The 14,638-nt window shown below is 36.8% G+C and overlaps 2 protein-coding genes and 2 long non-coding RNA genes across 4 annotated transcripts; 1 reads left to right on the forward strand and 3 right to left on the reverse strand.

Annotated features, from left to right (window-relative positions):
* The first annotated feature begins 588 nt into the window (after positions 1–588).
* LOC112203867 (NAC domain-containing protein JA2L-like) lies at positions 589–1,440 on the forward strand. Its single transcript, XM_024344775.1, has one exon. The coding sequence runs from the start codon at positions 589–591 to the stop codon at positions 1,438–1,440; it is 852 nt and encodes a 283-aa protein (XP_024200543.1).
* A 421-nt stretch (positions 1,441–1,861) lies between these two features.
* Positions 1,862–3,403, reverse strand: LOC112203868 (wee1-like protein kinase). Its single transcript, XM_024344776.2, has 2 exons — positions 2,703–3,403; positions 1,862–2,223 (listed from the first exon to the last, which is right to left on the reverse strand). The coding sequence occupies exons 1-2, from the start codon at positions 2,892–2,894 to the stop codon at positions 2,128–2,130; spliced, it is 288 nt and encodes a 95-aa protein (XP_024200544.2). The 5' UTR covers positions 2,895–3,403; the 3' UTR covers positions 1,862–2,127.
* Positions 3,404–5,439: 2,036 nt separating this feature from the next.
* Positions 5,440–8,603, reverse strand: LOC121048896. The gene is made up of 6 exons (XR_005799900.1): positions 8,408–8,603; positions 8,206–8,278; positions 7,733–7,951; positions 6,869–6,944; positions 5,702–5,750; positions 5,440–5,564 (listed from the first exon to the last, which is right to left on the reverse strand). It is a non-coding gene; the product is annotated as an uncharacterized LOC121048896 (long non-coding RNA).
* A 2,783-nt stretch (positions 8,604–11,386) lies between these two features.
* Positions 11,387–12,303, reverse strand: LOC121049390. The gene is made up of 3 exons (XR_005799905.1): positions 12,043–12,303; positions 11,623–11,946; positions 11,387–11,429 (listed from the first exon to the last, which is right to left on the reverse strand). It is a non-coding gene; the product is annotated as an uncharacterized LOC121049390 (long non-coding RNA).
* Positions 12,304–14,638: the final 2,335 nt, after the last annotated feature.

Consider the following 14,638-nt stretch of genomic DNA (forward strand, 5'->3'; position numbering starts at 1 on the left):
GATTAGGATTAGCCTCTTTATAAAACCCACTAGTCACTCTTCTCTCTCAAAAAAAAAAAAAAAAAAAAAAAGAGTGACGAGTGGTGGGGATTTAAAAAAAAACCCTAATTCTTTTATTTGTGAATATCAGAACCGCGTTTGAGAGCAATTCCAACTCTGTTTAGGATTAGGATTAGCCTCTTTATAAAACCCACCCCACGAAGACTCTTCACTCTTCTCAATTCTCCAATTCTCCAATTCCCGAAACCCTTTCTCTCTGAAATTCTTTCCATTCTCTCTCTCAAAAAAAAAAAAAAAAGAGTGACGAGTGGTGGGGATTTAAAAAAAAAAAAAAAAAAATCTTAATTCTTATATTTGTGACCGTTGCAAACAAAAGCGCGTGTGAACAGAACTGCTGATTCCAACTCCGTATAGGATTAGGATTAGCCTCTTTATAAAACCCAACCCCCACGAAGACTCTTCACTCTGCTCTCTTCACTCTTCTCTCTCTCAATTCTCCAATTCCCGAAACCCTTTCTCTCTGAAATTCTTTCCTTCCCGAAACCCTAGTTTTTTGGTCTCTCTGAAATTCTTTCCATTTCTGCAATCATGGCAATTCTCTCCAACAAACTCCCAGTCGGGGTCAGGTTCCTTCCCACAGACCAGGAACTGCTCGATTACTATCTCCGCACAAGGATCGCCATGGGTGACCAGTTTCGCACCGATTTCGTCGCCGATTGTCCTCATTTCTACGGAGACAAGGAGCCCTGGGTTGTCTGGCAGATCTACGGCGGCGGTGAGTCCAAGAAAGTGGAGGATGAAAATACTCTCTATTTCTTCACCCATCGGAGAAGGCTGAGTCCCACCGCCAAGAGATTTGATCGGAAAGTGGGTTCCGGCACTTGGAGTGGTCAATATTCGAGAGAGGTTGAGGATGATGGTGTTGTTATTGGGCTCAAGCGGGACTTTCGATACGAGGGCGGTTGTGACGAGAGTCACAACGACGCTTGGTTGATGCAAGAGTTTCAGCTTGATGATGATTCGGATTTGGTACTGTGCTCTCTGAGAAAAAACCCTAGAAAGGGGAGCAATACCAGAGTAGTTAATGATAAAAAGAGAAAGAGCATTCCACAACCCAGAAAGCCAAAATCTAAAAGGCAGAAAAAGGAAGGGACTTGTCATCAGGAACAAGGCAGCAGCAGTACTGTTCATCCCAATTACGAGTTGCCCTATCCACAAATGGATGTTCATCCCAATTACGAGTTGCCCTATCCACAAATGGATGATCTAGATTTTTATTTGCCTGAGATTTATCCAGATCTGTTTGTTGATGATGGGCGTGATTTATTTACTATGGATGACTTGCTTGGAGAAACCCCAGTTTGGGAGGAGGGCAACAACTTCAATTTGGGGGAGGAGGGCAACAACTTCAATTTGGTTACAGGAGGACCACTTCTTTGATAATCTGGTTACAGGAGCTAGGAGTACCACTTCTTAGATAGTTCATTTTAATTTTTTACTCCTTCATGTATCTAATGTACATTTTTTTCATTCTTAAACCCAGTTAATGGGTTATACACACTACTTTGTAAATCAATTTCTATCGAATGAAATCAACATCACATTGGTTCTTCTCTCTTTAGCTGTGCAATTTTTTTTCAATATCAAATTTGTTTTTCACTTGGTTACTTAATTCCTATTTCTGTCACACATCAGAGTTTCATGTTCTTGTCCTGTCAAACAGCAAATATAAAGAAAACTCCACTTTACAGGACTCTCTGTCACACAACTAGCTGCAATGAGAATTAAATGAATGACAGAAGGTTTCAACTCGCAATTTGGTCCTTAATAGGATCATAGAGGTGCATCTCCAATCCAAATCTGTAGAGAAGGCACCCAACAAAGGCTTTAGACTTTTCCATTACCAGTAAAATACTCGAGTCCATGACCAAGGAATCCTCAGGATTCATAAAAAATGCACCGCATTAGGAGGAAAATTAGGTGCATATTAATACATGAGGGAGAATTATAGATACAAAATTGGCCATTCACATACTTCTGCCTATTTTACTGGGCTGGCAGACACAAAAGGATGACATATACTATAATACAATACCCCAATCTCTTCAATTCGCAATCGTGGTTGTCCTAGGCCCATGCATTTTTTAGCACCCTGTGGAACATTAGATTTTCAACCAACTCTTTAGCTGATGGTCTGCAGACTGGATTTGGATCCAACATGGCCTGATAGATTCAAACAATATGATGCAATCAGCAACTCCATCACATGTCCTTTTTATTTGACCAAACCAACTTAAGAAAAGCAGGATACTAGGTGCATCTTTCCTTTGAAACAGATTTCTTATGAAATAAGCTTACTGGATCCAACATTACTACTTATGAAACACATATTCAGAGTTTCTTAGCAATTCTTTCTATCTTATATCTACTTGCAATTTCAGAAAACCATACTACATGAAAGATATTACTGTGAATCTATGATAAGGGGTGGTTTTGATCAACAAACAACATTTTCATCTCCCATTTGAAGATTTGGAGCAAAAGTAATAAGGAAAGAGAAGCTGAAAACTTTTGTTTATGCATTTCCCCATTTCACATATACTGAAGAACACGTTCATTCATAAGCAGAAGAACTACATAAGTGACAACTTCACATTTATAAAGCAAAGCCAACAACTAAAGGAAAAGAAAACATAGAGTACCTTGAGCAAGTTCTGAAGTTGCAAGGAGTGACCAGGAAGCAGTGGCAATTTTCCTTTCTTAAGATTTAAGGTTTGAGGTCCTTCTTCCGGTAACGGTGAACCTCTAATAAGCTCATACATAGCAACTCCCAATGAGAAGATATCAGCCTTGTCAAGATTGTTATGTTTCTCATTCAGGATCTCTGAAGGCATATAGCGAGCATCACCCTCTTCAATTGGTAGGCTTTTATCAAGTAGTGTTGCACATCCAAAGGCACCCTTTGTTCGGTGCCTTTGTTGGAGAAAAAAGAAAGTAAAAGGTTATGCATCTAGTCTAAACTTTAACCATATTCCATAACAATCATTTTCCACTTTTCAAGAGAGAGAGAGAGAGAGAGAGAGAGAGAGAGAGAGAGATAATCATTAACAAAGCCCTTCATCACCTTCTTTCAAATCAACACAATATCCAAATTGGTGTGATTGAACTGAAATTGGACATATAGCTTATTTGGTTTTCGGTGATAGGTTTATAAGATTCTAAGGCTCATTATATTGGTCCTTAGCTTGGAGTTGAATGACTGTGCCAATTGATTTGGGAATTCAGCATACTTATCTGGATTAGCTAGCAGATTTACTTCCCTCTGAAAGGGTATACATTCAATAGGTCCTAAATTTATCACAACCATCTTCTTTGCACAGTTGCACCCAAATTTGTATAGTCTCTGCATTTCATAACAAATCTATGTTAATAAAACTAATGACAAACAACAATAGTAAAGTATGAATGACTGTGTATTTCTCATCATAACAGTCAATGCACCTAAAATCCCACAACCAAATTCAAAATCCAATGTATGGGGAAGTGATATATTTGAGTTATAACAAAGAAAATGTTTACTGTAAGTTGAAGTTTGAGTCTTACAATCAAAATGCCAACAAAGGTTTCCGCAGGTATCAACTTCCTCTCAACTCTGTTATAACTGGCACCAAGTAGTTACTAAGAAAATCGTTTGATTCGATTGTTATCCAGAAGAAAGTTCTTCTTAGTCCATTCTTCTAAAATCCCTTTTAAAGATTGTTACTTTGATGGGGCTTAAGAAAAATGAAAGCAGATGAAATTCCTAGCCGTAGACGAAGCAAAGAGTCCATAGTCGAAGGCCAATTGAAAAGTTTATTTGCAATAGCTTGAACTAACTCAGTTATTCTTGCAACATTCATTCACTAATTCCTCCCTAAAATTCAATAAAAATAAATCACTGAACAAAACCATCCCACACTACATTGAACAACCACACTTCTCTAGACATTTTCAATGGTGCAGAGCCTACATGCTAGCTTATGAGGACAGTATCAATTTTACTATCAAAATCCTACCCAAAACCAATACCCTACTATTCAAACAATTCATATTGATAAAAATCCAAATGTTAACAAAAATTAGGGAAAAAAATAAAACCACCCAGTTCCATAGTTGTAGATTAAGCTTGAAAGTTATGAACTTTGAGTTCAGTAACCATTTTTATATAAGTTCTAGGAAGCAAAAAACCCACAAAACCCAGTACCATACAAAAATCAAAACAATAAAAAATAATAATAATAATAATAAAAAATAAAAATAAAAAACCTTGAAAAAGGGTTGGACGTAAATTGATGATGAAGGTCAACAGCCATGATATTACCCAGGTCGATTAGAATCGCCGTCGTTTCTGTCTCCATCGCTGCAAGCTCTGTTTTGGTTAAGCAGCTCAAAACTTGAAAGCTGCGAGGTCGTTTCCTTAGCTCTCTCTGTCGCTCTCTACGGCTCTATTCCATCAAGCCTTCCCATTATTGTATATAAAAAATAAAATGAGTTGTTTCGCAAATGAAATTGAGTTTTTAATACCAATGCTTCACAGCTGTGCAGGCAAATAACATTTACCTTGAAACTCTCATTGGAGATTGACTTTCCAACAGAATCAAAGAAATGTTGTACTCCTGCTGAGACGAACTTGTCTCGGATGGCTGAAGCCAGAAAATTCCATGACATTTCCTACCATGCTTCCAATGGTATGCCCGGCAATATAAACGACGAAAAACTTGTAACAGGTGTATTGCAAACTCAACTTTTATCAATAACAACAAAAGTGAAATAAGCAGTCTAACCAGACTTTCTAAATAAGTTGCAAAAGTAATCAATTAATTTGAGGTTTGCGATACTCGAAGTTTGAAAGACAATCATGAAGAAAGATAAAGATTGTTTATCAGCTTGGAGACTCACGATGTCTTGCAGGTCTAAGAATAACATGAAATTTGAAGTAGATTTGTGGACATTTTACTTTATAAAGGTGATTACCAAAAAGAAAATGCTTCAGTCTAAGATAAGATTGGCTTACTCTTTCAGTTCAGGGGAGTGTCCTTTTACATGAAAAATCTCATTCTGCAACTAATTTGGCTGCTTCATGAGGCTTCATGATAGCCACATTCTTTCTAATACTGCAAAAATCAAAACATAAGCATAAGAGTAACAAGCCACATTTTTTCTAGTAAGATTCAGCCCCAATTATTCAGTTTCAGTTATTCATTAATATGCTCAAATATGAAAGAAAAATTCAGTATTATTATTACCTCCATTGCAATAATCCATTGGGAGCAATTTGATCCATATATACCACAAAGATCTTCCTGCAAGCATTGAAACATATAAAAATCCAATATTTTTCTTTTGTTTACAAATGTAAGTAACTGGGGACTTGACTTATAGGATTTAGCACACATGTTCTTCTGAGGTTTGAGTATCAACTGGTTCATACATAAGCAACACGGCTATTTAGGTCTTTCCACAACCAGTTTCCAGATACACAATTATGTTCTCCTCCAAAGCTTTCTTTCACAATTAAATGATACCTTCAAAAGCAACACATAAAAACCAATAAACAAAACAAAAAGACCCCACATGCAATGTATATTCATTCTCTTTGACCCATTTTGGGTCTAGAAATTAGGCATGCAATCATGTGATCGGGTTTTGCAACCAAAATTACCTCATTCTCATTGCCAGACTGGAGCAAAAGCAATATGCCGATATCGTGCCTGCAGTCAGAAGAATAAAAAAAAAAGACTGAAATTTGATCTCAATCGGGTACAAAATTCAACCATCCTAAGGTTATTTTCTTCAATCTCTGAGAAGATTGGGTAAAAAGGGAAGAGGAAACCCTTGACGGCGGCGGCGGCGACACCGACCAATTACTGCTGCTGAGTCTGATACTGCGTAACAGTAAATGTCGATCTTGACAAAGGCTTCCCGAAGACAGAAAGAGTTGGGAATTTTGCTTATACTGGGAAAGAATTTGGCCTGAGCCGGAGAAAGATGAAATTTGACAGCGATTTGAGAGAGAAATGGAAGGGAGCGATAGAGAAGAAAGAAGATCGGCGGTCGCAGAAGAAGGCTGTTATACCTAGGACAGAAAAGCAGGCCAAAATCATAATTTCACAGTGACGGCCCGGCTCGAGCCGGCACTGTTCATAAGCCGATGAACAGTGCGTTGAGAATTAGTATATAGTAAATACTAGAAATGTTATCCGCGCTTTGCTGCGGAACTTGTCACTGTGAACAACTTGCTCCAAATTCATTTGACATTAAACCACTCTATCATGATAATGTTCAAAGCGAGCAAAACAATGCAGATAACATATTCCAAATTCATTTGACATTAAACCCAAAAGCACTTTCATTTCAGAGACATTCCCAAACACACACTTACTACCTCTGTGGTACAAAACAACTAAATCCATCTAAACCAATCTGAATACTGAGTATAGACCATAACTAAACTCAAGAATTTTAGGACCTTCTGTGTTCTAATACACCCCAAAGGTCTGAATAGAGAAAATGAAACACAACAGGTTTGCGAACTTGCTTCAGCCCTTGAAGGTTTGTCTCTAAATCTCTATTTAGAGAAAAAAAAAATTAAAAATAATAATAATAAAAAAAAAAGCCCTTGCAGAATATAATTCCAGAAAAATTCCATTAAAGTGATTCCGTTATATGATTTTGATGAATGAATGACATGAGTATTTGAATAACAGAACTATTAAAAGCAAGATGATGCTTCACTGAATTGATAAACATATTGAAGAGATTCATCTAACCGCATCTAGTCTCAACCAAAATTCAACTATAATCAGTAAATAGTCAAAATTTGACTCACAATTCTGCAGAGGTTAGGCTCCAAAATTGAGGCAAATCCTTGCAAGCTAAGCACCTTCAGGGATTCCACAATCACACTGCATAAATTGAAGCATGTATATAAACAATAGACACATAACATCTGACACTAAGACAAATCTCAATTATCACATATAATTATGATTGATGGCAAGTTATCTTACAAACAGAATGCAAATATATACAAACCGTTTCAAATTGATTTCTGTGAGATATTGCTGCCTTTATATACTTGTTTATGACAAAACCATTTCTAGATATGAATAGAACACTAATTCAATTCCAACCAGACTAAACAACAATTTCAAAGCAACATCAAGTACTGGCCAAGATGTTCCATTCCAATTAAGATTTGGCTAGCAGGAAAGCTAATGCTTCTTTCGGTTACTAACATTGTGAAACTGGACTAAAAGTCAACTCCAATGTTTCCGGTTAGGTCTAAAGTGAAATTGAAAGAAATGTGTAAGTCATGCTATTCTTTGTTCAAACTTAACAGTGAAACACAAAAATAGTCAAATACATAAATGGAGGGTGTAGTTTACAATGAAAATTAATAAAGTCTACATCTTTGTGTTTTAATGATCTGAATGATTTCAATTGAAACATTTGTGTTATCACAGATGAAGTTTGGACCTTAGGTTATGTTAGAGCTCTACTTGGCTGGAAACGATGATGGTTATCACTTAATAAGGCCATTAGATATATGGTTATCATATTATGCAAGCTGATAGTATTCTTGGATTATAGAGTTTCACAATCTAAACAAAATTGAAGATCCCAAATTCATTAAAGCCACCCAAAACTGCATGTATCAATATTTAAAACCAATAAACCATAAGAAGCTTACCCGGAGCTCAATCCTTCAAAGATCTCTGATTGCTCAATCAAATCCCCCAATTTGATTAAATGGGTGCCAGCTCAATCGGATATTCCTATTTGTTCAAATGAGCTCAATTTCTCCAAGAAAAACTATCACCAGCTCCTTCGTCTCTGTGAAAAGGAAAAACCATGTTTATTCTCTGAAGAAACATTTATCCATGATTCTCACAACATGGGAGAAATGTTGCTTCAGAGAATAAAGATTGTTTCATCAGTCAATATATATATATATATATATATATATATATATTACATATTCTAACCATAGCCAGAGTTTTGAACTTGTAGAAATGTCTATTCATCCAATTAAGTAACCAAATCTATTACACTCACTCACCCACAAAAACCGATAAGAAAGCAAGAAGAATGGAATTATGCAGAAAAATTTCGCTTTCATAGCACATTGCAAAATAACCAATCAGATACCCAATAAGTGCTTACCAATGCTGATAAGCAAAGCAGAGAACCCCGTCATAGCCACATAATATCCAACACAGAGTTTCCCTCTCTGCATCTGTAGTTGTCAACAGAAACAAACCCAAATTAATCACTGTGAATTGTTGTAGAAGAAAAATGGGCGTCAGTATTTGGCCTTCTGGATCATAGTACTAGCTAGAAGCGAAAGCAGGGAGAAAGTCTTCACCTGATTTCTCACAGAGAGAAGCAAGGCGCCGAGTTGCAAGCTTCCAACACTCTGGGACTTTTCGTTGAAGACCCATGTATGGTTCCATCTCCGATTTGGCCTCTGTCTTCAAATCCATCTCCAATTCGACCTCGCAGAAGATCAGTATTGAGCTCGTTTTCTACCTGGTCTGGGACTTATATGCTTGGAGAGAAAAAGGAATAAGAAACAACAAAAAGAAGAGGATAATTGAAAGTAAAAGGAAAAAGAAAATGAAATTATGGCTGGGTGTCCTTATCAAATTGGGGACTCTGGGAAGATTGGGCCTTTGAACAGTTTGATGGGTGTCTGGGCCTTCGAAAAGTCTCTCTGATGCCCAAAACAAAAGTTCGATATATTTCCCCGAATTCTTTTCAAGAAAAATTGAGACTCAGAGTTCACTCGCTACATTGGGGTCCCTGTATTAAATTTGGGGCTGAGAAAGCTTCATGGATCGAGGAACATGACTCGCGAGGATACAAAAGAAGTCCATGTCCAAATTTGGGCCCGTTGGAAGAATTCGGCAAAGCATGACGCTATGGGTTCCATTTCCGAATACCCAGGCTTTAGTTTTGTAAAAAATGCTCCGGAACCTAAAAAATTTACTTTTGGTACAAAACCAAGAAAAAACCCCAAATTTCAAATGTTCTGAACTACAATGGTTTGATCCCTTCACAGGGTATGTAGGCAATCTAGCGACCCACTAGATGCAACCACAAATTCAAATTGAATCCCTAACTCCATCAGTTAAATTCACCCAAACACCAGTATGAGATCCCTTCAAAGTGATTGGACCCAAAATGAGCATTTTGGCCTGACAAGGCACATCTTGGAGAAATTGAGCCAATGTCAGTGGCTCAAGCTATATATTATCGACAAGTTCAAAATATATATATTTAGAGGCTAAATAAAGCCTACTATGGAAGCATGAAAAGTCAACTTTAGCACATTTTCCTACTTCGGCTAGGAGAAACCGAGCTAAACAAGGAAAGAGGGGCAGAAGACTAACCAAACAAGACTCAAATAAGTTGAAACTTTCCAGATTAATACTAGACATCCCAAGGATCATTTCTTATGAAGAGTGCCAGAGCTAGTTTTGGGTGGAAGGCCTTCAAAAAATCAGTCCAATTTTCTGCAGAAGCAAAACTGGAAAACTGGACCTGTAAGAGGTCCAGCAGCATTTTCGGCCCAACCACATGGAAATAAATTCTGAAATTTTACCACAGTAATCTACACTCATGGTGGATAATTTCATATGAAGAAGTCGAAGGCTCATTATGAAGTCTTGTTGGAGAAATAATTGAAGGAATAAAGGGGCAGAAACTGACCTAAAACCAGCTCAATATTCACATGTTCATGTTTCCTACCCACATGAAGAAAGCTAGATGCTTTTCTTTTTTTCCTTGGATATATTTTTCTACTACAATCTCTTTAATAGATCATCATCACTTCCATATTTCTGCACCTTCATGCTTTGCTTTCATTTCATCATTTCTCTATCTTTTCCATATTTTACAAATCACTTTCATACTCCACTTTCATTATTTTCTTCCACTCATCATTTCACTCTTCTTTTTCTTCCCTATATAAACACCTTCTCCTCTCATTCTCAAACACACATTCACAACATCAAAACATCTCTAAGATGATCTAAGTTCTCTCTAGAGCAACCTCTCTAAGAGCTACTCCTCGCCTTCTCTTTTTCTTAGCGGTGATCACACTCCTAGTCCTAGTCTTCTCATAAGCAGACTTTCAGTGCCACCAAACCCTCTGTCAAAGTGCTTCGATCCTAGTCTCCTTGGGAGCCGATTGTAGTACCACGACCAAACACCAACACCAAGACACATTCACAACAACAACATCTCTAAGATGATCTAAGTTCTCTCTAGAGCAACCTCTCTAAGAGCAACTCCTCTCCTTCTCTTTCTCTTACCGGTGATCACACTCCTAGTCCTAGTATTCTCAGAAGCCGACTTTCAGTGCCACCAAACCCTCTGTCAACGTACTTCGGTCCTAGTCTCATCGGGAACCGACGGTAGTGCCGCGACCACAACGGTTACAGAACCAGCCAAGCAAGGGTAACGCCCTAGCAACCCAGCCAAGCTAAAGTCACGCTTTAGCAAGTTCTCTCTACTTCCCGGTGGTTCTCGCTCTGCTCGATCTACAACATCGAGTATCGATTTGGTGACGCAAGAAGATTAGCAAAAGTCCTCACCACGAGGCACAAAGAATCCCACGACGAGGTTGGTGCTCTCCTCGTCCACAATCGCTTGAAAGAAGTCAGGTCAAGGGACACCCCCGACGACCGCACCTGGACGGTGCTGGCACGCCCGCGCAGAAAAGAGACTGTTGACCAGCTGCAACAAAATTGGAGCCAAACACAAAGGGTATGTAGGCAATCTGGATTTAAATCTGGATGCAACCACAACGTAAACCGAATCCCTGGTTCTTTTAAAACCAAATTCACCCAAACACCTAACCAGAATTGTTTCGATAGGTCATCCACCTGTTGAAACTCCAAAGCCACGAAAACTTGAACTACGAGTGGCTTGATCCCTTCCGGGGTACGTAGGCAACCTGTAAAACAACCCAGGTGCAGCCGCAATTTTTCACAAACACACACATCTCCATATGTTAACTTTGTACTTGGAATCAAAGGGTTTTCCCTTAAAGTGAGGGGTTGTAATTAAGAGATTATTGTTATCTTGAATGGGTCGAACCTGACATAATAAAAGCTCTATTTTGTCAATAAGATAGAGCGAAATTGTGTTGGGTATAAATTTACAATTTTTGCTCAACAGCTCCAACATTCAAACCAAATTCAGACGCAATTGAACTCATAATTGTAACATGCGCAATTGAAAGACTTTGTTTAAAATGAAAGGATTGAAATGAAAATATTAAGGAGGATCGTGACTCAATTCAATGAGTACTTACCAATGCCAGTGAGCTGAGCAAAGCAAAGAACCGCTTGTTCTTTGCCAATCCTCCCTTGAATATCTTTCTGCACAAAAGAATGATGGAACCCATTAGCTTATTCTTGACGTAGTAGCCTATTTCCTGCAATCACCTTAGCTAGTCTCACTACCAAGAAGCAATCATAAAATAAAGTATTAATAAACACAGAATAGAAAACCTAAAAATGAATTCAACCCTCTGATATGAAATTAGAGAAGCTGATGAGAAAAAAGGAAGACCTGAATTCACCCCAAAACTAAGTAGCTTTGTTGTTTGATCAAATGTCTCTGATGAGAAAACGAAATTAGGTGTTGATACAGAAGCATCTCCTAAGAGCAAGTCACCCCAAAACTAAGTAGCTTTGTTGTTTGATCAAATCTCTCTGATGAGAAAACGAAATTGGGTGTGGATACAGAAGCATCTCCTAAGAGCAAGTCACCCCAAAAGTAAGTAGCTTTGTTGTTTGATCAAATCTCTCTGATGAGAAAAGGAAATTGGGTGTTGATACAGAAGCATCTCCTAAGAGCAAGTCACACACAGAGAAACTATCTTCTACTGCGAAACTACATAGAACACACACAGATCAAAGTCAAATGGGAATCCTAAGGTTCGTGATTCACTGATGAAATCAAGGAACATCGAGATTGTTGGGTTGTTACATGTGTGGTTGCAAGTGTTGCTGTACTTCTTCGATGTCGTACTGAGTGATGGCGATAGCTTAATAAACCAGGGCAGAAGGGAGGAAGAGAGAAACCAACAGGAGAGAAGAATCCCATGGCCGTAGAAGAAAGAAGAAACTGATGGCTCAGTGGCAGAAAATGAGGGCAAAAGCGTCATTCCATTTCGGTCCCTTAGGAACAGTGCCCATGAACAGTCTCTCTCCTTTAGTATATAGTAAATAAATTGTAGCACTCATGGTGAAGTTTACGCTTCCTGAGACAATAATAATTACAGAGTATAAGATACATATTAGCTTTTTTTTTTTTTTCTCATTTTGATTTGTGAACTGTAGTGTAGGACATACTCAAATCAAATTTTAAAAGCTGAGTACTATAGTTGACCTTTTAGAATGACATTAAGAAGCAAACTAAAATCCCAGTAATAATCATTAGCAGAAGGTACAAAATGTAGGCAGAGTTTGTAAGTTTTGGTAGAGTAATATGATCTTCCTATTCTGACTCAAGTTCATACAGATATATTGAATTTTGAATTCCATAAGAAGGAGAAATTAAAAAAGAGAAGCATCGAATTTCACAAATTGAAAGTAAATAACTCTGAAAAGAAGGAAAAAAAAAAAAAACCAGACTTGCATCCTTTTAATAGATTCTTAATTAGTTTGAAATATGGTTCAGTGTTATCTAGCAACTAATACAGATTGTTGGTGCTGTTTAATAGATGTCTAGTCCTTGAAATGATGTATACAATTACACAAACCAAAGTATAATACAATAGTTTTAGTGTCAGATTTTATGCAAACTATATTTGTGCATGTTCTTTGGTTCAAAACAATTGATAACATAATTCAAAGGTGATCACAAACCAGAGCAGAAATATCCTAACTAACCATAAAGCAAAGAGTCCTGTAATCCAAAATGCATTTATGGCAAGAATGCAACTCTTTTTTCTGCCCCTTAGTTTGAGAAAATATTCCATTTTGAGGCAGAAAGGCATTCAAACAATAAACTAACTGTCGAGCCATCTCACAGGTGATATCAATGAATTTGAAATGAAGGGGGGTGTATTGTATATGGAATTAGTGGAACTTTTAAAGAAATCTATGGAATTTAAAAGTCTGGGTGTATTCAATATAGACTTTTAACAGTCCATGAAAGTCTTGAGGTATTCAATTAGGATTTTTAAAGACTTCATGAATTCTACCAAAATCTAGGGGTATTCAATTATGACTTTTAAAAATGAATAAAAGTACAGAGGTATTAAAAATATCATTCATACTTATGGAATTAGAAAATCATTGATAATCATGGACTTTGTAGTGTTAACTATACATACCAAACTCCAATAATTTTCCAGCCTCCAGACCAAAGATTTCAAAAAGTCTATCAAAGTTTCCTCTTCAAAAAAAAAAAAAGTCTATCAAAGTTCTTCTCTCTACGCACGAAGAAGTTTGTCCTTCATCATCTCTCTTTCTTAATTTTTTGTCTTTTCTCTAATCTTTTATGATATCAACCTTTTTGATACCCAACATGTTCATTGTAGTTGTTGAATGTGATTTTTGTTTTTTTGTTTTTTTTTCAATTGTGATACTTTGAACCCTAATAGCAATAAAAATGATTTATGAAACCCTAAAACTCAAATATTGTGGTCTAACCCTAAGACCTTGAACCATACTAAATTTATTTTATTAATTAATTATTTTCATTAATTTGAATTTATATTATGGTTCAAAAAAGGTTGAACAATTGAATTTCAATTGATTGACTATAGATCAAGACATTGACCGATATTGCTACAATATATGTTAATCAGCGAAAACAAAATTGATGAGAATAATTAACCATAAACATCAAGTGATCTATATTGTATATTTATGTTGTTGGGAGATTAGGAATGAGAACAAACTCGCTAGACAGACTAACAATCATTTATTTGAGTCAGTTTCTATTAGAAGATACTGGAGCATTGAAGAGACAACAAGTAATTATTTTGTCTTGTGTTTGGGTTGCATTTGCTTTAATTTTTATTTTTTATTTTTTATTTTGTACATCCTAGGAAATCTGTAGAAGTCATTCATAATAAAGTATATAGATTTTCATGAATCAATAAAAGTCTGTTGCTAAAATCAATGGTTTTAAGAAATCTATAACAGTCTATCAACTTTTTAAAGAGTCTGTGGACTTTTCAAAAAGTCTGTCATTTAAAAAAAGTCTGCACAAATCCAAATACAATACACCCCCCGAAGTATATTTGTAATCCAAAACAATTCAAATTGTTTCACTTTGAACTTCTTCCATCATATCCGATATTATATTAATTATGAGAACCTTTAGTTACAATCGTTAATAACGACATTTTAGACAAAAGCAAGAGCCAAAGCAAACCGCCAAATGTAATCAAACTTAAACTGCTATGGAAAGGTAAAGAACTTAAACTTTGCAGAGTAAAGACCTTGAAGACTCGCGCACAAAACAAATGAGCTAAAAGACGTTTTTGAGTAGGTTACATATTGGAGTTAGTAGGCGCTCTAGGGCAAGAGCCATAGAGCTGTCAAAAGAAACCAAATGGGAGGCCTTTGCT

Source organism: Rosa chinensis, chromosome 5, assembly GCF_002994745.2.
Source record: "Rosa chinensis cultivar Old Blush chromosome 5, RchiOBHm-V2, whole genome shotgun sequence".
In the NCBI taxonomy this organism is placed as follows: domain Eukaryota; kingdom Viridiplantae; phylum Streptophyta; class Magnoliopsida; order Rosales; family Rosaceae; genus Rosa; species Rosa chinensis.